At 42.7% G+C, this 21,428-nt stretch overlaps 1 protein-coding gene across 3 annotated transcripts in view; it reads right to left on the reverse strand.

Annotated features, from left to right (window-relative positions):
• Positions 1 to 21,428, reverse strand: part of SCTR (secretin receptor) — a 703,893-nt gene that overhangs the window by 215,638 nt on the left and 466,827 nt on the right. For all 3 annotated transcript variants that reach the window (XM_078682401.1, XM_078682399.1, XM_078682400.1), the window contains exons 3-4: positions 19,064 to 19,174; positions 12,947 to 13,050 (exon numbers count right to left, since the gene is read on the reverse strand). In XM_078682401.1, the coding sequence (XP_078538527.1) occupies positions 12,947 to 13,050; positions 19,064 to 19,174 (215 nt within the window). The remainder of the gene's footprint in view (positions 1 to 12,946; positions 13,051 to 19,063; positions 19,175 to 21,428) is intronic.

Genomic DNA, 21,428 nt, shown 5'->3' on the forward strand with positions numbered 1-21,428 from the left:
GCCGCCATCTTGCCTCTCCAGGACTAGTGTTCTTGTTGGTGCCTTGTTATGTGATGGGGGTTTGTTGCTGTGATTTAACCCTTACTCCAAGGCATGTAGCCCTGGATGTTATTTTGTTGTTATAACTTGGTTGCTGTGCAAGTACATGACAGTCCTTCCAGACATAAACTGGTATTATCAATGCATTTCCTATACTAATAAAAATAAGTGGTACATTAACATTAATCTGATTCATCTGTCACGTTCTTGGCGTTGAGCATGACATTTTTCGTACCCTCTGAAACCTTACATTTGCAAAAAACAAAAAAACAAACTCTAACTCACCTGCATTCTCTACTAGAGTCCCAAGAAATAAGCGAACTGTTAAAGACTCTATTTTCTCGGTTTCAGTGTTCAATCCATGGGATGACTTAATACGATTGTAAATCTAAATTAATTATGTTTACATTTACTGTAGTCCTAATTCCCTTGGTGAGAGGCGTATTTCTCTAGGTGACATCCAAAGGATGTGCATTCCTTCTGGTCATACACAATACCGTTTTTTACATCACTATATTTATCCATCACTGAACCTGTCAGCTATCCAGCACGCAGATCCAGGGGCTAGGGTTGGGTAATTAAAAAGCACTGGAATCATAAACGATCCATTGATGAGTTTAACGTAATGTATATGAATTCTGCTGAATCACACACAGCTCCTATGACCCTCTTCCCAGGCCAATAGGCACTGAGTGAGCACTAACCTTTTGTTCAACCAATCATGGCAAGCCACAGCTGGCATAAGTAGCCAGAAGGCCGTAGTGGGGTACCAGTGTGCCATGAGCCCTAATGCAAGCAAGTTAAGCTGACCCCCTCATCAGGGTCGGATTGGGATCTCAATTTGGCTCGGGCACTGACGAAAAAAGTGGTCCACATTTGCGGGGCGTGGCCCACATTCACGGGGCGTGGCCCAAATTCGCGGGCGTGCCCTTTCATAAAACACACAAGGAATGTAAGTGGGAGAATATTGTTCTTGGGAAGGACTCAGGGCAAAGGTGACAATGTCCTACAAGATAAGCACCTGGGAAACAGCTAGGCCCCTTTCTATTACCAAATGATTCCCAGTCCTCCAGTGCAGGAGCCTCTGAAAACAGCAAGACCCCTTTCTATTAAAAAATTATTCCCCAGCCCTCCAGCGCAGGAGAACCTGAAAAACAGCGAGGCCCCTTTCTATTAAAAAAATATTCCCAGCCCTCAAGCGCAGGAGCACCTGAAAACAGCGGGCCCCTTTCTCTCAAAAAATGACCCCCCAGCCCTCCAGCGCAGGAGCACCAGAAAACAGCGAGGCCCCTTTATATTAAAAAATTATTCCCAGTCCTCCAGCGCAGGAGCACCTGAAAACAGCAAGGCCCCTTTCTCTTAAAAAAATGATTCCCCAGCCCTCCAGTGCAGGAGCATCTGAAAAACAGCAAGGCCCCTTTCTCTTAAAAAATTATTCCCCAGCCCTCCAGCGCAGGAGCACCTGAAAGCAGCGAGGCCCCTATCTATTAAAAAACTATTACCCAGCCCTCCAGCGCAGGAGCACCTGAAAACAGCGAGTCCCCTTTCTATTAAAAAATTATTCCCCAGCCCTCCAGCGCAGAAGCACCTGAAAACAGCGAGGCCCCTTTCTCTTAAAAAATAATTCCCCAGCCCTCCAGCGCAGGAGCACCTGAAAACAGCGAGGCCCCTTTCTCTTAAAAAATTATTCCCCAGCCCTCCAGCGCAGGAGCACCTGAAAGCAGGGAGGCCACTTTCTATTAAAAAATTATTCCCCAGCCCTCCACCGCAAGATCACCTGAAAACAGCGAGGCCCCTTTCACTTAAAAAATTATTCCCCAGCCCTCCAGCTAGCAGCCAGCAACTTCACACAGTGGCTGACGGCCTGCGCCGATGACCTCGCACCACTAAAGAACCCTCCCAGCAGACCCGGCAGCAAGAAAATCCCCTGGTTCACCGACGAACTCAAGGACTCCAAGAAGAACTGCCGCACCCTCGAGAAAGCCTGGCGGCACGACCAGACCACAGACAACAGGACCGCCCTCAAGCACGCCACCCGCAAACACCACCAGCTGATCCACGCCACCAAGAAGACAGCACTCAAAGAACGACTGGACAATAACGCCCACGACAGCAAGGAACTCTTCAGCATCGTCAAAGAGTTCTCCAACCCCAGCGCCGGAAACAACGACATCACTCCCTCGCAAGACCTCTGCAATTCACTCGCCTCGTTCTTCCACCGCAAGATCGCCGACATACACAACAGCTTCGACGCGCAGACCATGCACCCTACCACCGAACCAATGCCCGCCACCACCACCCTCTGCAACTGGACCCCGATCAGCACCGAAGACACCACCCACACGATGAACACCATCCACTCCGGATAGCCAACAGACCCCTGCCCCCACCACATCTTTAACAAGGCCAACGCCATCATCGCACCCCATCTCAGGGACATCATCAACACCTCCTTCCACACCGCCACCTTTCCGGACAGCTGGAAGCACGCCGAGCTCAGCGCCCTCCTGAAGAAACCAACAGCGGACCCCACCGACCTCAAGAACTTCCGCCCCATCTCGCTCCTCCCTTTTCCTGCCAAAGTCATCGAGAAGACCGTCAACAGACAACTCGCCGCCTTCCTCGAGACGAACGGATCCCTCGACCCCTCGCAGTCTGGGTTTCGGGCCAACCACAGCACCGAGACCGCCCTGATCGCAGCCACCGACGACATCAGATCCCTGATCAACAACGGGCAAACAGTGGCCCTCATCCTCCTGGACCTCTCTGCTGCGTTTGACACTGTCTGCCACCGCACCCTAGTGCAGCGCCTCAGCAACATCGGAATCCAAGAGAAGGCACTGGAGTGGATCATCTCGTTCCTCGCCGGAAGAACCCAGAGAGTCCGCCTCCCCCGTTCCGATCCGAGGCCACCGAAGTCATCTGCGGCGTACCACAAGGATCATCACTCAGCCCAACCCTCTTCAACGTCTACATGAGCCCCATCGCAGCCATCGCACAGCAACACAACCTCAACATCATCTCCTATGCCGACAACACCCAACTGATCCTCTCCCTCACCAACGACCCCGCCACCGCCAGAGCCAGCCTACACGAAGGAATGAAAGACGTCGCAGAGTGGATGAAGAACAGCCGCCTAAAACTGAACTCGGACAAGACGGAAGTCCTCATCCTGGGATCATCCCCCTCCGCCTAGGATGATTCCTGGTGGCCCCCCGCCCTGGGCATCACTCCCAAACCAACGGACCATGCACGCAACCTGGGCTTCATCATGGACTCCTCCATCTCGATGACCAGACAAGTCAACGCCGTCTCCTCATCGTGCTTCAACACCCTGCGCATGCTCCGCAAGATCTTCAGATGGATCCCCACTGAAACCAGGAAGACCGTTACCCAGGCACTCGTCACCAGCCGACTGGACTACGGGAACACCCTCTACGCCGGGACCACAGCCAAACTTAAAAAAAGACTCCAACGCATTCAGAACGCCTCCGCACGACTCATCCTGGACATCCCCCGACACAGCCACATCACCGGACACCTGAGAGACCTGCACTGGCTCCCCGTCAGCAAGAGAATCACGTTCAGACTCCTCACCCACGCACACAAGGCTCTCCACGACCTGGGCCCCAAGTACCTCAACGACCGCCTGACCTTCTACACGCCCACCCGCCAGCTACGATCGACCAGCCAGGCCCTCACCACCGTACCACGCATCCGCAGAGCCACCGCCGGAGGAAGATCCTTCTCCTACCTGGCAGCCAAGACTTGGAACTCCCTCCCCATCCACCTTCGGCTGACCCAAGACCATCTCTCCTTCAGGAAGCAGCTCAAGACCTAGCTGTTCGAGCAGTAACGTACCCCTCTCCCCCAGCGCCTTGAGACCCTTCCGGGTGAGTAGCGCGCTCTACAAATGCCGTGATTGATTGATTGATTGATTGATTGAATGAGAAGGGCTGTGGGCGAGGACTAATGCAAGCACTGTTTCTGGGCTGCGGTGGCCCCAGGGGGGCCGAGGTGAAAATGGCTCAATGGCATGAGCAACACCTGGCCCCCTCGGAGGCCGATTCTGGCACACAATCACCCCTCCCCAGCCCACCATCAGCATGATTGCTTGGCAGGGCAGGGTGTCAAGGAGAGGCCACAGCTGATCATAGCTGAATGGCCCGACAGCAAAGCTGCTTTCTTCTCCCTGTCAGTGCTCTCTGTGGACTGGTAAAGGGAAAAAAACGGCCCACAGAGTGCACTGAGACACCGGCTCTTCAGCCCATGCCCGAGTACCTGCAGTGCCAATCCTCCCCTGCCCCTCATCCACTGGCTGGATATCAAAAGACACACAGAATGCGGGTGCAGCAGACATGCAACTCACAATGTTCCACTGTGCGTGACACAATATTGGTTCCCTTCATGCAGTCACAGGTAGAGGAGCCGAAATCACACGGTGGCGGGGAAAACAAGCTGGAAATCACGGCAAAGAGTAGATTTACATCTCATCTTTCGAGGCTTTGTATAGTCAATGTTCATTATTGATGGCGGCAAACATGCAAAAGGGCTCCTAAGGTACTTCTCCGCATGAGGCCCCGCCCCGTCCTCATACCTTAATTTTTATTTTGGGGGGGCTGGTACGAGTGGTGCTTTAAGGCACTAATTCCCTTGGGTGCCAGTGCGCTGCATTTGCCGTTCTAACGATAGCTTTATCCCCTGGAATGCCGAGCATTCAGCCACCGATACGACACCTAAGTTGGGGACGCTTGGGCAGAAGTACAAAGCTGGCTGAGGGAAGCTGCAGAACACCCAGGAGTAGAGATACCATACCACTGCTGCTGCTGCAACTTACGGGTGGGTCGTCATACATCAAAAACCATAACCAGTAGTCAGAATGCAAAAACATACAAAAATGTTTGATAAGCACACAAGACAACATTTAGAGATGGAGGGTTTTGAACAATATAGAAAAGGCGCCAAAATATTGAAAAAGCTGCTGTTGAGCTAAAAATAAAAGTATAAAAGAATTTGCTGGTATTCGAGAGGAATGTCTCTGGGGCTGCTTGGGAGAAAGTTTTGGGTGCACAGACTTCCATGTGGCCATTGATCTCTAGCAGATAACACCTAGTTACAGAAGATGCATATTGAAAACTCTACGCACTACGGATCTGTCTGTGCCAGGCCAGGTGACTCTTTGCATCCGCGAACTTGCTATACAGGAAGCAGCAATAGCGCTGCCACCTGCCCACTAAAACGCCAAGACAGAAAAAAAAGAAACTGTGATTCAACATGGACATAACGGCAAATGATCACTTGATTCCACCTCCTCTTTAGCTGGGCATATGTGAACTGTATTTTAACATCTGCATGTACCTGCTGTCAGAAAAAGAGGAGGACTATCAGCACCTTGATCCACCCAATAACTGAATTGCAGAGGTGAGTCACGCCTCTCCTTTAAAGGACACTTGTTTTGGGAAGCGGAGGTAGTTGGTGTGTTAGGCAGCAAGCACCAATACCATGGCCCAATGCATGTGAGCTCCGTGGGTACCAATCCATAGCACTATAGTGCAGTTGGCTTCCACCAACAAGTGGAGCTCTGACAGCAGCAGTGCCCACTGCCGTTTTGTGAAGGGAATCTCTTCTTGTCAGATGTCTCTGGTGTCAATGACTCTACCTGTAGCCATCTTAGATGAGGGCACTTCCTTCAGGACATAATGCACTTTATAGTATAGCGGAGAAGAAGTCAATGGAAACCGGGCATTGGAACTGCTTAGTAACCAGCATCACGCTAACCGTTTTGTGTGGTGAATCGCCTCATGTATGATGACCATGCATCAATGTGATGATGCTCAGGCCGTGCTATATAAGGGGATTTTCCAACATTATTATAGATGCAATGCCTGCAAAGCTGGCATGTGCACAGTGCATTTCCACAGGCTACTTAAACTCGTCCCAACCAAAAAAACATGCACAGAGTTAAGGTAAGTGTTGCAAAGTCATCCTGTGCCCTGGGCACCCCCCAACTTTTTGCTGACTGATATTGGTGATAACTGACTCTGATTGACCCTGGGCTCTGCCTGACCAGGCCCAGGGCCAGTGCTATGCTGACAGAGAGACATTAGAATACAGTTAAAACACCTACATACACTAGGGTACACAATGGTATGGTGGGGTTTCCCTGTGATTGGCATGACCTATCCTGTAGGCCCCTAGTATATAGAAGGGCAGGGGGATTGAAACCACATAGAAGTCCCTAGTACCCTAGGGCATGGCAGTTTAGAGGCCAGCAGCTCTTTTTGCATTTGCCTGTGTGCACCGCTGCACTTTGGGGGATGGAGGCACTTACAAATTGATAACCCACAGTGTTTTGGCATATTAGGAACACCCAGGGACTCCCATAGGCGTCCCAAGGGTGGGGGGGATCAGATATGTATAAGGTACACCGTAATAAAATGAGTTTTATATGCCCTGGGTTAAGTGAAATTTCACTCCCCACATTGTGGTAAAGTGCTGCTCAAATTCGACTTTGATGCTAGGAGCACTGTGGAGAGAGAATCTGCAATATTTCTTCAGATTCAGAACCCCTAAGGTCTCCCCTAGGTGCACATGGGGTGGGGTTCCTGTAGATAAAAGACAAGTACTTATAAAACATGCTTTTGTAAGTCCTGGTGCTGTAAAAATGGCCCAAGTCATTTTTCCCATTGCAAATCCACTGTTACATAGGTTAACATGGTAGGAAGTTATTGATTAATAACTCTTGATAGGAGAGAGCTAGAAAGGCCATTCAAAGACTTCCCAGAATGGTATTAATAAATCCAACAATATCATGTTGTTGAATTTCTCCTGAAGTGTACATACAAGAAGTTATAAGACTTTCTTGTTTGTAAGTCCAAATTCAGCCTTTCAGTGGTCTGCCCTGATTGGTCAAAGTTAAGTGGATTAGCCAGGCTGCCATGAAGAGGTGATAAAGAGCCCCTAGGGTTAACCAGCTCTGCTAGCAGGGCAGTGCGCTGTTCCATCGGAATGCCAGGCCAGGGGGAGGAGTCGTAAACTATGTTCTTCAAAGAGGAGACCAGAGAACAATGCCATTTACAACTCTGAACTTCCCACCTTAGGCAGATGGTAGGATTAAGGAAGGTATGAGCAGGTGCAGGGGGGAGAATCTAAGTAAATTAGCCATCCTAGGGGTGTGTTTAGCCAGTTCTTACCTCCTTGCTGGAAATTCAGCCATTATGGATTTGGAAGATTTTATGCACTCAAAGTGACCTCCTGCTTGACCTAGAGAACTTGGAATAAGTATCTGAGAGGGGCAGAGCCCTCCAGATCTGCTGCTTGAAACTTACTGAAGCAAGAAGTGCCATGTTGAGAAGTTTTGCTGTGCAAAGATTTCTAAGGCATGACCTCTGAAGACTGCACCACCTGAAACTACAGCCTTGTGGATTATCTTGCTGAAAAAAACGAAAGAGTGGATTCCCTGAAAGCTACAGGTTAAAAGAGCTTATCTGGAACATCGCCAACCAAAGCTACACCGTTGGAGAACAACCAGTGGATTTGTAAGGGTTTTGTACCAGTGGATTGTGGGAACTGGCGCCCTCAACTTTCAAGGACCATCTTGGAGCTTCCAGACCCTGGAAGTGAGTTTGATAGACTTGTGACTTGTGGACCCCTTGAGGAACTTCAGGAAGAAGTTCAAGAAGTTTGGAGAACTTTGAAACAACTTTGAAAAAAAGCTCCTTAGAGGGACTGACACAACCTGGCCAGCCAGGCCGCCTGCCTTCAACCGTGAGCCGGCCAAGCCACCCAGGTTCGTCCAGCTAAAAGCTCCATCGTTCCAACTTCCAGAGATTGACCGGGACTAGGAGAAATCTGAATCTGGTGAACCCTCACCGGATCTGGCTACATGAAGAGCATCGAGAGACCCCGAGAGAAAAAGCTCCAGAAAAGTTTCTAAGTGCGCTTGTAGAAAATGTGACCGGGAGCAACCATGAGAGCCAAGCTGCCTGCCTTCCATCGCATGCCAGCCTGGATTCCTTTCTTGCCTCGCTGAAGCATTAAAGGAAAATTTTCTACATTTGCTCCAGGGAAGTTGACCGGGAGCTCGTCAAAAGGCAAGCCGGCGAACCCTCACCGGATCCGAACTGGCTGGGAGCTTTGAGGGCCCTCGGGAAGAAAAGCTCCTGAAAATGTTCTAAGTGTAAAGGTAGAAACTGAGACCGGAACCTGTCACGAGTTGTAGCTGCTCAGGGCTCCATCGCGCCTGGCCTGAAACTTTGACTTTGGCCGGTCTATCGCGAGCAGGTATCACAATATGGTGGTATAATCTTCTGAGTGCTATATTTTGCTACATCTTTCAAAATTCATATCTCCAGTTCCCTACATTGGATTTTTGTCTTTTTGGTGTCATTTTAAAGATAAAAATAGTGCCTATGTTTATAAATTGGTATTGGATTTTTATCATGTGTTGTGTCTTAAATAGTTACTGAATTGGTGTTTTTAAATGCTTTACATACCTGTCTTTCAAGTTATGCCTGTCTGCTAGCAGTCAAGCTACCAAGGTTTGAGCATAGGAATACTTTTCTAAGACCTACCATGTGTTAGTGGCCTTATTGCCAGTGGCAGACCTACATTTGCCCCTACCAATAATCCACTTTCCAACAGTAAGCATCTGCAAATACAGTGGAACTGGCCTCAACTCCTGATGGACAACCCAACAAGCCAATGACTGAAAAAGGCTCACCCAAACACGCCACTGGCTGTAAGTGTATGGTATGTTGTGTGCCCACAAGGTGTCTTGCCAGACAGCTAGAGCTGTCTCTAGTCAGAACTAAAAAGAATAGTCATAGTGCCCTGTCAACAACTGTCAGAGCTTATGCTGTCCAATTAGAGATGACAAACCCTCTGTAGGACCTGTAGTATGAACTTCAAATGCAAAAAAGAAAAAAGAACAGCACCCCGTGGACTTCTCCCCATTCACTTCCAAATTGTTACACTTAAACGATTTCATGGAGGAATCCACATGGTCCATTTGAACTTTTGAATTATTTTAGTAAATTTTCTCCTCGAGACAGAAATGTTGTTTCACTTCAAGCCATACGAACTGAAAAAATAGAAAATGTATTTTCCCTCATACACCTACACATTAAGAGATATCCATTTTCCATCTTTTAATTTGGCCTCCTTCTGCAAAACTGCAGAACTGTACTCAAATCTTACCAGCTGCCATCGTCATACAAAATATAATAATGAGAAACTGATACAAGCCACCGTTTTGGAGAGATGATTGAAGTTTCGGTTGTCAGCCTTGTCACACATGCATCTGATTAAGGGGCATTTTTCATTTGGAAAGTGCTTGACTTTCTTAATCATTTTTGGTCAGTGCACGGAGTCCTGCTCAAGGTTATCCTTAAATTGGCTCTAATTGATCTGAGCTCTGTTGGCCAGACGGTCACGGCCAAACTGTGGAACAAAAGCTAAGTACACCATTTATTTGCCCAGAAGCAGTTGAGCAGCGAAAATTCAAAATATTGAGAGAGGGGGCTCCAGGACCAAATGGAATTCCTGCTGCTCTTTTTAAAGAGGACACATCCTTCTGGGCAGGTCATTTAGCAACAGTCTACAATGGCGTAACATCATCCAATTCCATTCCACACTCATGGAAAGGCTCTATTATCACCCCATTTTTTAAAGGGGGTTCAGTGAACGATCCAACTCCAAGTTCATAGCCCTTCTGAATGTTGAATCCAAGTACTTCGCAGGCTGCCTCTTGGAGGAGTTGGAAGCTTGGGCATCAACAAAGATCTAATCCTGTTCAATCAAACAGGCTTTTCCAAAGGCACAGATACATCCGCAAATCTCTTGCCCATATTGCTATTGTTTGATCACAGCAGACGCACTAAACAACCTCTACACATACCATTTATAGACCACAAGGCTGCTTTCGACTGGGTTCACAGAGGCTGGAACTTCCCCATCCATCTACTGAGAGGAATAACTCTTCTCCACACTGACAACTGGGTGAGAATCAAGCTCAGGGACGGTACCCGCCTTTCAAAAGACATACCAACTTACCAGGGATTCTGACAGGGATGTGTGCTAGTTCCTACTCTTTTTAATCTCTTCTTAGCAGCCGTGGCCAATGCAAATAAGAGCGGTGGGGCCATGGGGGCGTGTGAAGTGGGATTCCGACTTGCGATGATGAGGGAAAATTAAATGAATAATTAATTTGCTCTTGTGGTCGTCTGTCGAAATACCCCCTCCCAGCCCCACCGCCCCAACGCTCTACCTCCATGAGCTGCTGCTGCTTCTTAGCTGACCTGCAAAAAAGCCAAGTACAAGGAGATTCTCACACATGAAACTAGGGAACACTGCTCTGCCATGTCTGATGTATGCAGACGATCTGATTCTCCTCAGTCAAACCAAAATTAGACTTCAAAACCTTTTGAATACACAGCCAAATACTTCATCCTCAGTGCCTTGATCATCAACCTGAAAAAATCAAAAAAATGTCTTTAGGAGGCCACAGCAGCGCATATATAAGTGGTACTTTGGCGCAGACAAAGTTGAAAATGTGCAGTAATATAAGTACCTGGGAGTGATCCTGGACAGCTATGGGGCTTTGAGTTGGAGGAAATCCCTCTCCTTACATTTGCATCTAAATGATCCAAGCAGCTACAGGTTCCTCGACCTACTTGCCCCTGCTAAAGATAATCTAGGCAAAACTGATCCTCTGCATTATATACAGCAGTGAAAACCTGAGGGGAAGGGACGGGTCTACCTGGAGAAAGTCATCACCAGGCTCTTCAAATTGTAGTTCTCTCTACCGGCTTATACATAATCTGCCCACTTACGCCTTTGAATTCGGCCTGGTCAGACAATCAATGGCAAGGAAGGGCTCGTTTATCAAGCTCTGCTATAAACCTAAGGCAGCAACTTTAGGCATGCTCAGTTCCCTCCTTTGAGTTGAAATGAATGGGAATTATTTATTTATTTATTTATTTATTATAGTGTTTTGTATAGCGCGAACAAGACCCGTGGGTATCAGAGCGCTTCACAATAAGTGGTCGGTTAAAGATTAACATATATAGTAACAATTTAAGAGCAAACAGATATGAGGTAGATAATTATATGGCTTTAGGAGGAGAGTATATATATATATATATATATATATATATATATATATATATATATATATATACATAATATGAGCGTTTACATTATGAGATAGGTTAAAGGTTAGCATATATAGAAGACGATTTAAAAGCAAACAAATATAAGGTAGGTAATTATAAGGCATTTAGGCGGTGAGTATATAAATATAAGTATTCATATTAGCATGAGGTAGCAGTAAGGATACAACTAGGTCCCAAGGAGTGACTCCTGTCCCGAGTCATCGTTCAGCATTAATCTTTGTTCAAGTCGGCGTCTTTCCCTTCTAGCGACGTAGATGCTCTGTATCAGGGCAACAATAGATCCTATCTGTGATCAGCAGTCTTCACTATGTGAGGTATTTACTCATCAAGATGCTTTTCACTTCCCTCTTAAATGTTGCTGTATTTTGAATCTTTCTAATGTTTGGAGGGAGTGAATTCCAGATTCTGGGGGCTGCTCCCGAGAACGCTCGTTCGTAAGTTTTTTTTTCACGGAAAATGGCTGGCCGCAACAGCAGCTCCTTGGCACTCCTGGCTGGTCTCACGGACCATAGGGAATCCCTTAGCTCTTACCACCAAACTAAAGTGTCAGAAAACAAAAGGGTCAAGGCCTGGTCACTGCTAGCAGACAGGGAGGTATTTGCCAAGAGACAGCATGCCTGGCTTACCCTCTCATCCTCCACCGAGCTAGCACCCCAGTTACACTTGGGTATAGCTATTAAACCTCAACTTAAAACAGATTTCATGAAATTCCGTATGGGATGCCTGTTGTCATATCCGCATCCCAGGAAGCGTGTGAACCTGACAGGGGCATGCCAGCTTTGTGGACTAGCTCCTGAGACCAGTTCACCAAATAATCATTTGCAAAGGCAATATGGAAGATCGGAAAACAATCCTCAAGCCGATTTGGCACTAGAAAGGGCTTCATGGATGGATGCAGATCAGCAATCTCAGCCTTTTCAACAGGAATGACATGCAACTGAGCAGCAGGCTTGTGAAATACCTGGACAAATTTGAACGCAAGATCTCAAGCCCCTCCAGGCATCAGACAATCCCAGGCCAGGCTGGTGCATAATGGAACTGTAGCTGGGTATCGCTGAGGGGTCATGCAGCCAAGCAGAGAAGCATCCAAGCACTTTACCACTGATCTCTACTTTTAACTTATCGAATATTCCTTCGTGAAACTGTCTCAGCTACGACCGGCCTACAACAGTAAACCCTTTCTTGCATATATTTAAAACAAATGCACAACCATGCCTACAGCCAAGCACGGTCACTTTAATATACTTTGCACAGTCAAGCCCAAGTCTATTTTGCTATTGAAAACAGGCTGCATATTGAACTGTATTTTTATGACTTTCCTCTTTCTTTTTATCGTAGTGATTGTGAATTTATCTATTTTATTACAGTACTTCTGTATGCTCTACATTTTATCTTTTTTTTTATTGCTTAACAGTGTAATGGTGAACTCCCATTGATCCTAGGATTGAATGTGTTCAATATAATGCAGGAGAAAGCATTACTGTGAAACTCAATTAGGATAATCGGCATAAATGATTTAATGTTAATTGTTTGAAAATATACTATTTATTTGCTGCATGAGTTTTAATAAAAATCCCGTAGGAAGACTGTCTAGTTCTGAGAAGAGAATATATTTTTACATGAACCATCTTTTTCAAATTATTTTAAATATTTAGACACACATTTGCAAATAAACATTGCCCAGTGACATATGCAATACGGCATGTATTTAAAAAAATACTATTTTGACTCACTGGATTGACGCTGGTGTTGCCATTTGTAACATAGTCACACGCAATGGGCACTCTTGGTGACGTCTCTGACCATCCATCACTCGTACAGTTTCGGTAAATAAGACCTACAATGTTAGATAACAAGAAAATGATCGTAAAAAAAACCCATCGATTTTAATGTCAGCAAATAGCTAACTTTACCACATAATTCCTCATCACATGGCCGGGCAACAGCAATATATGCACAATTATTAAACTTATGTTGCACTTATTGTATCAATATTTACTGTTTACATACGCTTCAAAACATATGTGTTTCTATTGCCAAAGCTAACCTAACTTAAAGAGAGAAATACATTTTAAAACTACTTTATTGGAATAAACACCTGGCTTGAATGGAAGGTTGACTAATAATAGAACTGTATTCCAGGGAAAGTAAACCTTCTGAATGTTTATGTTTATATGTGAGAAAAAGTCGTACATTCTCAGAGGCGCTTGTTTCTTTCCTTGTTTTCCTTGTAAATCCTTTAAATCAGTGTTTCTTAACATTTTGACATCTGTGGACCCTAACCCAATCATTATTGAACCCGGGGACCCATACGGAATAATTATTGGAATCACGGGACCCCCACTAAATCATTACTGGAAGCCGAGTGCAGTAAGTCTGAACATTTTTGATGATTTAAATCGCAAAACAATACACAAAAATTACAGACAAAACATTCATCAAACAAATACACAAATGATAAAATATTTTGTTTAATTCACAAACGAATATAAAAAAAATTACATTTTGAAAAGGAAGGTTGGAGCCTTTCTACATTAAATTGAGGCCACTCATGTTCCATACTATATTATGTATGATGCACAATCACTGCTCCCACGAATCAATCTGAAGATACTAACTTACATTTTAGCCTCCAATTTCAAATTCCTTCACATTTATAGAATGTATTCAAATGTTCAATTGTACATTTTGCTTCTTTATTTATATACACTTTGTTCATCTGTTAATATTATTTCATTTCCCAAGCAGTCACGGACACCCTGAGTAGGCTTTGTGCACTCCAAAGGGTTTCCATACCACTGGTTAAGGATCACTGGAGTAAATTAACAAACTCATGGTGTATAAATTAAACCACTTAGGGCCCGATTTTGATTTTGACGGTGCGGCAACGGGAACGCCCCACCGCTGCTCCGCCTCACCCTTGTGAGAACCCGCTGCTAAATAATGTCTTTTTTGTCATTGACGGGAGATTCCTTTGCCGTTCTCACGGCAGGGCCTATAAAATAGGCACTGCAATGGAAACATCAAAGTAAGTTCCAGCACACATGGACTCGAAAGTCCGTGCTGTGCAGGAACTTCTCTGCATGTACACAAGGGGTTACATGTTGTGCCCTCCTGTGTGTATCCGCAAGGAGTGACGCACAATGGGTCCGACAGGGCACCCTTTCAAGGATAAAAGTCGTAATATGCTTGGCAGGACTGCAGCGGTCCCACCAAGCGTATAAATGCCTCTTGCCTGCTGAGCAATCGCCAGGGAACAGCGGTTCCCTGGCAGAGTCTCCGGTCCCACGCCTGAATGACCACTAGGGTCGTAATGTGGCAATCGAAAGCCCGCCACTGCCCTGCCTCCGCGAGCCTGGCGGTCCTCGGAGTCCTACATTTTAGGTGCAGGTTGTAAGTTTTGCAGGGGTATAGGGTGGAAAGTAAATTCATTATAATTAATTTATAATTATTTATTTAAATAATTATTTAAATGATATTTATTTATTTAAATCATCTAATTAATGTTTTCTTTTAAGTTTGAGGCCTGGGTTCTGTGTTTTGTAGGGGTATAGGGTGGGAGTTAATTATTTATTAATTATTTAATTGATCATTATTTACGTTAACAGTACAAATAATTTCTTTTAAGTTACATTTATCATGCAGGTTGTGGGTTTTGTATGGGTATAGGGTGGGAAGTAAATGAATTGTAATTATTTAAAACGTTTTTTTATTATTAATAATTATTTACTTGAGAATTAATGATGTAAATTGTGTTATATATATTTTTCAGGGGTGTTTTGTAGTTTTTGGTTGGGTAAACGATGCGTAGGAAATGACAATAATTAATAAATAGTGTTCATTTTTAATAATTGTTTAAATGATAATTAAGTATGTAAATATGTAATACAAATATTTTTTAGGTTATATGTGTGAGTTGTATTTGTAGGGGTAAAGGGTGGGAAGTTAATTAAATATAATTAATGTATTCTTAGGTAATTAGTAATGTTAAATGTTTAATTGATTATTAATGTTTAATTCTATTTTTTTAAATATATATTAGGTGTGGGCTGTTTGTTTTGTATGGATAAACGGTGGACAGCTAATTAAATGTAATTGTTCTATTAGTAGTTGATTAGTATTAATATTTGAAATATATATTTAATTATGTATTATATGTAAATATTATACAATTAAATATACATTTTAGACATGTGGTGTGTAGCTTGTAGAGGAATAGGGTAGAAACGTATGTAAGTAATAACAACACTAAAAAGAGCAACATTTATTTTTTAATTGTAATTTATTATTGTATGTGTTAATAGTGTTAGGCTTTTTATTTGTAAATAACATTGCATTTATTGGTTGTTAATATTTTGACAATAGATTTTGGTATTGTTAGAAATATAATATTTGTATTATTTATAATGTGTATTAAACATTGTAATAAATATGTAATTTGTTAATTTAAAAAAAAAGATAGATTTTTTTTATATTTAAACATTTTTTGTTATTTACTATAATTTTGATAATATTTATTTTACTTGAAGTGAAATAGTCTGTTTTTAATGCTGCATAGATTGCAGTGGCAATAGTGAATTTTACCACTCCGCACTCTAACATTTTCGCTACTGTTGCACTGAGTGGAGTGGGAATAGTACATTTTATCCCTGAGTTAATCCAACACTTTCCCTACTGTTGCACTCCAAAACATTCCCTACTGGTATATTGAATGTAGTGGGATTAGTAAATTTTACCCCTCCGCAATCCAACACTTTCCCTACTGTTGCATTGACTACAGTGGGACTTGAAAATGTTACACTTCCTGAGTTCGACACTTTGGGGGAGATTTACCAAATCTCCACGCAACACAGTGCAGCCTTCAGCGAGGCTGCTCTGCGTTGCGTGACAGGGAAGGAGAGCACCATATTTTCAAAGATATGCTCTCTCCTAACCTTTCCCTTGTGCCGGCGCTGATTACAGCTGCTGTGCGCCATACACCACCTTAGTGCCAAAACTGCCATGGTGTGTGTGTGAGTCTACCATAGGTTTTGTACAGGAAGGGTACCCTTCCTTTGCAAAATACTATGCCTAGACACAAGGGAAAGCTGTTCCCAATTTGTATGCGTGCTGCACAGTGCAGCACGCATGCAAAGTCAGAAAATGAAGTAGAAATGAAAGCATTTCTCTTTCCTTATGCCTAATTTGAGGGGGCGCAGTTTTCTCACGCTAAACTCAATCTACTGTATTTAGTAAATTGGGTTTAGCGTGTGAAACCTTTGGTGGTGTTATGGGAACGCCCATGCATCACCCTTGGCATGGCCCCATGGCGCAAAGTAATGCGAAGCAACACTATGTGCTGCTTCGCATTACTTACGTTATTTCCAGCGCTAAACAACTTTAGCGCTGGAAAGTAAATTAGGAAAAAAAGATTTTGCACCGTTTTGCATCACTTTTGTGATGCAAGCACAGCGCAAAATGTTAGTACATCTCACCCTTTGTCTACTATTTATAAGTTGTGGTGGGAATAGTATATGTTCATTTGAAAACTTAGTAGTTTACTTTATATTGTGTACACTTGTAGATGGCGGGTTAGTATGATTGCTTCTCAATATAAATTTATTTTTTATCCGGTATGTCTATTGTGTCCTACAGTCATAGTCTTTGTATATACATTTAATAACTTTTTATTGTTGTTTTTACTACGCTCTGTATTTATGGATTTTATTGGGAAATTTTACTAGGGTTTGTGCTGTTTTGTATCGTATGTCTTTTATGATGTAAATCGAAATAAAGACCTTTTGACTGACTGACTGACTGACTTTATATTGTTTACATTTAGATTAATATGTTTTCAGTTATTTAAAAGTATATTATTTATAATTATTAATGTTTTTAATATTTTATTTATTTTGACTAAATTCCAAAATTCAGCATTTTTATTGTGTTTTTTTGTTTCGTTTTTTATTTGTAATTACAACGGTTTGTTTTTTAAAATATTTTATGTTGTTGAATGTATATATATTTATTTTTTATATTATTACATTAAAGAAAGTATTTAAATATAAAATAAATTAAAAATATAGCTAGTAGTATTTTTGAATTAGATATTTGTGAATAAAAAATATGTATAATAAAATATATGTTTGCTTTAATTTTTAAAAATAATAATTGTTCTATTTTTCAAAAGAATGTTTAAATATATTTTATTTTGATTACATTAGTATTTATATTGTTTATTATTTAAATTTATATATATTTTAAAATCGATATTTTAAAAGACTGTATTATTGAAAACAATATTTTGTTTTTCGATATTTTTGTAATTTCATTATATGTAAAGGCAGTTGATAGCTTTTGACTGGAAATTTTTGTATGTAGATATTTTGGTAGTCTATATTTTGTCAGTGAACCCAGCTACTGTCAGGAGCTTCTCCTTTTCCTTGTGCCAAGGAGTGGGGTTTTGTGCTGTCTCTTCCACCTGGTTAGGGATCCGTACCTGCAGGGGTACGTTTTTTTCCACCCATTCCTCAAAAGATGTATCCAAATTAGTGGTACCAATATTGTGAGTTTGTTTGGGTGAGCCTAAAAATTGCATAATCCTGACATTTCTGAATTTATTTAAAAAATATTGTAACCAAGGAGTTCTATGAGTTGCTTATAATTCTACAATTTCGTCTGTGGTGTACACTAGGTTCCATTTTGTAAGTGGCTTTTAATAGGCTTCTGATCTAGATCCGTTGACCCAACAACAAAGGCTAATAATCAGAGGTTGCTGGTAATCTTTGTAAGTGGTGGGGCATAATACCTGCCAGTTTTTCAAATGACAGAGAAAAGTGAGTCACACATCTTCTAGGAGGAGAAAAGTAGAAAACAAATAGGGTCAATGGTGGCGGGCGGGCATGGATGTCGGGCGGATCGCCACCATGGCGGTGGCGATCCGCCCGACATCGTCATGAGCCCCTTGGTTTCAATCAGAGACACCCTGTTACACAGAGAGGAATGAGCCCATCTCAAGAAATTCTTCAATGAGCAAGCATGGGACACATTAGTGAAGGGGTTCTAAGAGTGTACCAAGGAAGACACTCCACCCACCAGTCATCCCTGAGATGCTTATCTTTTACCTTTTGCACTACTAGTTTTCACCAAGTTTATGTAATTCTACAGTGCAGTGTGACTGGGCACCCAATTTTGCTATACTGGGACAATTTTACTTCCCTACTGACTCTTTCTGAGCACAACAGGACACTGTAGTTAGATTAGATATACTACTATTGTAGGCTATCAGCGGCTGAGTTGGGGGGGAGGGATGGGGGTGCGGATGGTTGTTATGTTTGTATGGGTTTTACTACAGGTGCGTATGCTGGCCTCCTTTCAATTTCTATATGCAGATGCTGCTCTACCGCATTTATTCTTTGGATTGTGACTGTGCTATTACATCGCATAACATTACAATGCAAGTCGTTACAATGACTTGCAGTAGGGGGCGCTGGATGTATCAATTGTATAATTTACTATTCCAACTCCAGTTTGTGCAACAGTAGGGAAGGTGTTGGATTTTAAACCCAACACCTTCTGCTCCCTGCAGCAAGTCGTTGTAACGACTTGCGTTGTAATGGTTTGTGATGTAACAATGCAGTCATTGTAACGACCGTGTTGTAATGGCAAACGATGTATCACATGCGATGTAAAGGATGTCTCCTGTGTTTGTGTGTGAGAGAGAGAGAGACAAATATAGCAAAACATCAAGATTTTTGCAATGATTTTCTTCTGTATTACATTTCTTCAAGAGATACTATCATACTTTTTGTCCAAGATAAGATGTTTCAGATTCACATGGTATAAACAAAGCTCCATTTTTAAATATATACCTTTTGTTCCGGTAATCACTTGCAGAAATGTTGGGCAATGCAAAAAAACAGTCTTCCCTATTGTAGCAGATGGCCAGCAGCTTACATTGTCCCACATTCCAAGACAGCCTTCTATAATAAAAACAAGATTTTGCATAAAGCATTATGGCCCACGAAAACTAGAATGCGTGAAAGTTGAAAATAACATTGTTGTAGGTTACAAGCATTTAAAGAAAAAAGCTGTTCTAAAGAATTGAAGATATTAATTACATTTATTTTATTTATTTTTACTAAACATAACACATATAAGGCAAATAAAGCTCAAGACATTGTAATATATTATTTGATCTCATTTGTGCAGCTTGGTATCCATTTACATTTAATGCAAATCACAGCTGCACACTACCAAAATGCTGCAGTTTGATTAGCTCCCAACTGTTCAAGATCTACCCAGGAGATTCATAGCCTGTATATGAGACAAGCCTCTTTACAGTATCAACCCACATATCAATATGCCTTCTTTCTATTACAGCTGCCTGATAAAATCACAGCATTCTAATAAAAAGTTGATTGCTCCCCTAGCTCACAGAATGTGCATGCACTTGAAGACATGCTGTTGGAGAGGATAGCTTTAGAATCATTCACTTTCCTGAGAAGAAGCCTGAATATGTGCAAATGCTTCTTATCTCTGTTGCTACAGGTTGCTGAAATACATCAAACACCCCTTTCCATTTGTTAGTATATTATATATGAAGTGTCCAAGTCTGTGAAGATTCGGTAGCCGTGTCAGTTTTAATTGTTTTTAAAAATAATAGTTTCATTTTCTGTCTTATTTCCAATTTTTCAAAATATGTTTTAATTAACTAACTTTCTGCATAGTCAATACAGATATTTCACTTTTTGCTTGACCCTATATTTTTGATGGCTTTCGAACTCTATGCACATTACTCCTGCTAACCAGTAGCGAAGTGCATGGGCTGGCCCCTTTTTAACATCGTCAGAGTGGAACACTCCTATTTGATATATTTAACTTACTTATAAGCCTCTAGTATTTTGTATAAAATGTACCCAGAACATAGAAGTTAAATGCCACTGGTGGACTGCAACAGCAGTTGTGCCCTCCACTACTGTACAAATATACCTTCAGGCCTACCATTAAAGCCAGACCACAACATTGTAAAAACTGTAATTCAACCTGTCAAAATAACTCCTTTTGACAGGTAATAAAAGAACTTTTAAACATGAATACGTCATCCTTATGTAGGCCTTGTAGCCTAAAAGGAATGGTGCTTGGTATTTAAAAGTAGGACACATAGAAGTTTAAGGTTGACAAGTCCTTACAGTGACTAGCTCCCAAAAGGTTTTTTCGCTGTAGCAGGCCTAGCTATGGGTCCTATGTAGAAAAGAAGAGTACAGATAAAATATAAATACTGTATCTTGTGAATGGGACCAGCTAGAAAAATAATAAAAAAATTCATTCAATGATGTCGTTGGATTTAAATAAGCATTAAGGTAAGGTAACTTTTAAAAAGTTACATTTTCCCTGTATAGGTGTCAAGTGCCTCTCAGAAGCAAACAATATGCTGGCGTGAATGGGCAGAGACAACGCCTCTGAACTCCACAGAATATGTATGGAGTGGCTATGGGTATCCTTTTTGACATTACTATGTCAAACAGGACAGAATGCCAAGACAATTTTTGTGGATCCACCATCTGATTGCTGAAGGACTCTGCTTTTGTTCAAGTAGACTTCTACATCTGAGATTTCATTTAGCCCTTGGGGCACAGTATTATGGGAAGAGAACAGGATGCCAGGACAATGTTTGTGGATACACTGTCTGGTTACTGAAGGTCTCTGCTTTGTCACACAAGACGTCTGTCTCTTGGTTTGTTATGGATACACTGGCTGCTTTAAACTGAATTTTACTGCTAAATGTGGGAGGACACTAGGAGGACACTAGGATTACCATAGTACACTCTCCTCAAATACACCCAGCACCCGGAGCCCAATGTTAGTATGGCCAAAGACTTTTGCTGTCTTAAAAATGCCCAAAGTGGGTAGCGCTGGCCTTGAGAACTTTTACCCCATTGGTTAGGATTTATCCAGAAGTCATACCTACCCACTAGCTAATGTCAGGCATAAATCTGGCACCTGCAGGCACCCACTCCAGAACACCTCCTGGACCTGCGGTAGATTAAAAGAGGACTAGACCTGTTTTGGGCAACCTGAGAGGAGCCCTGAAGGACTGGACCTGCTAACTTTGTGCAGGACAAAACAGTAGACTCCCAGCATCACAAGACTGGCCTTCTGTTCAAGGTACAATGATACAACAAGCAAAAGAGGACTTTTCCCGGAAGTACCCAGCTGACCTGCAGCAAGCGGCCC

The sequence above is a fragment of the Lissotriton helveticus genome, chromosome 3_1 (assembly GCF_964261635.1).
Source record: "Lissotriton helveticus chromosome 3_1, aLisHel1.1, whole genome shotgun sequence".
NCBI classification, from domain to species: domain Eukaryota; kingdom Metazoa; phylum Chordata; class Amphibia; order Caudata; family Salamandridae; genus Lissotriton; species Lissotriton helveticus.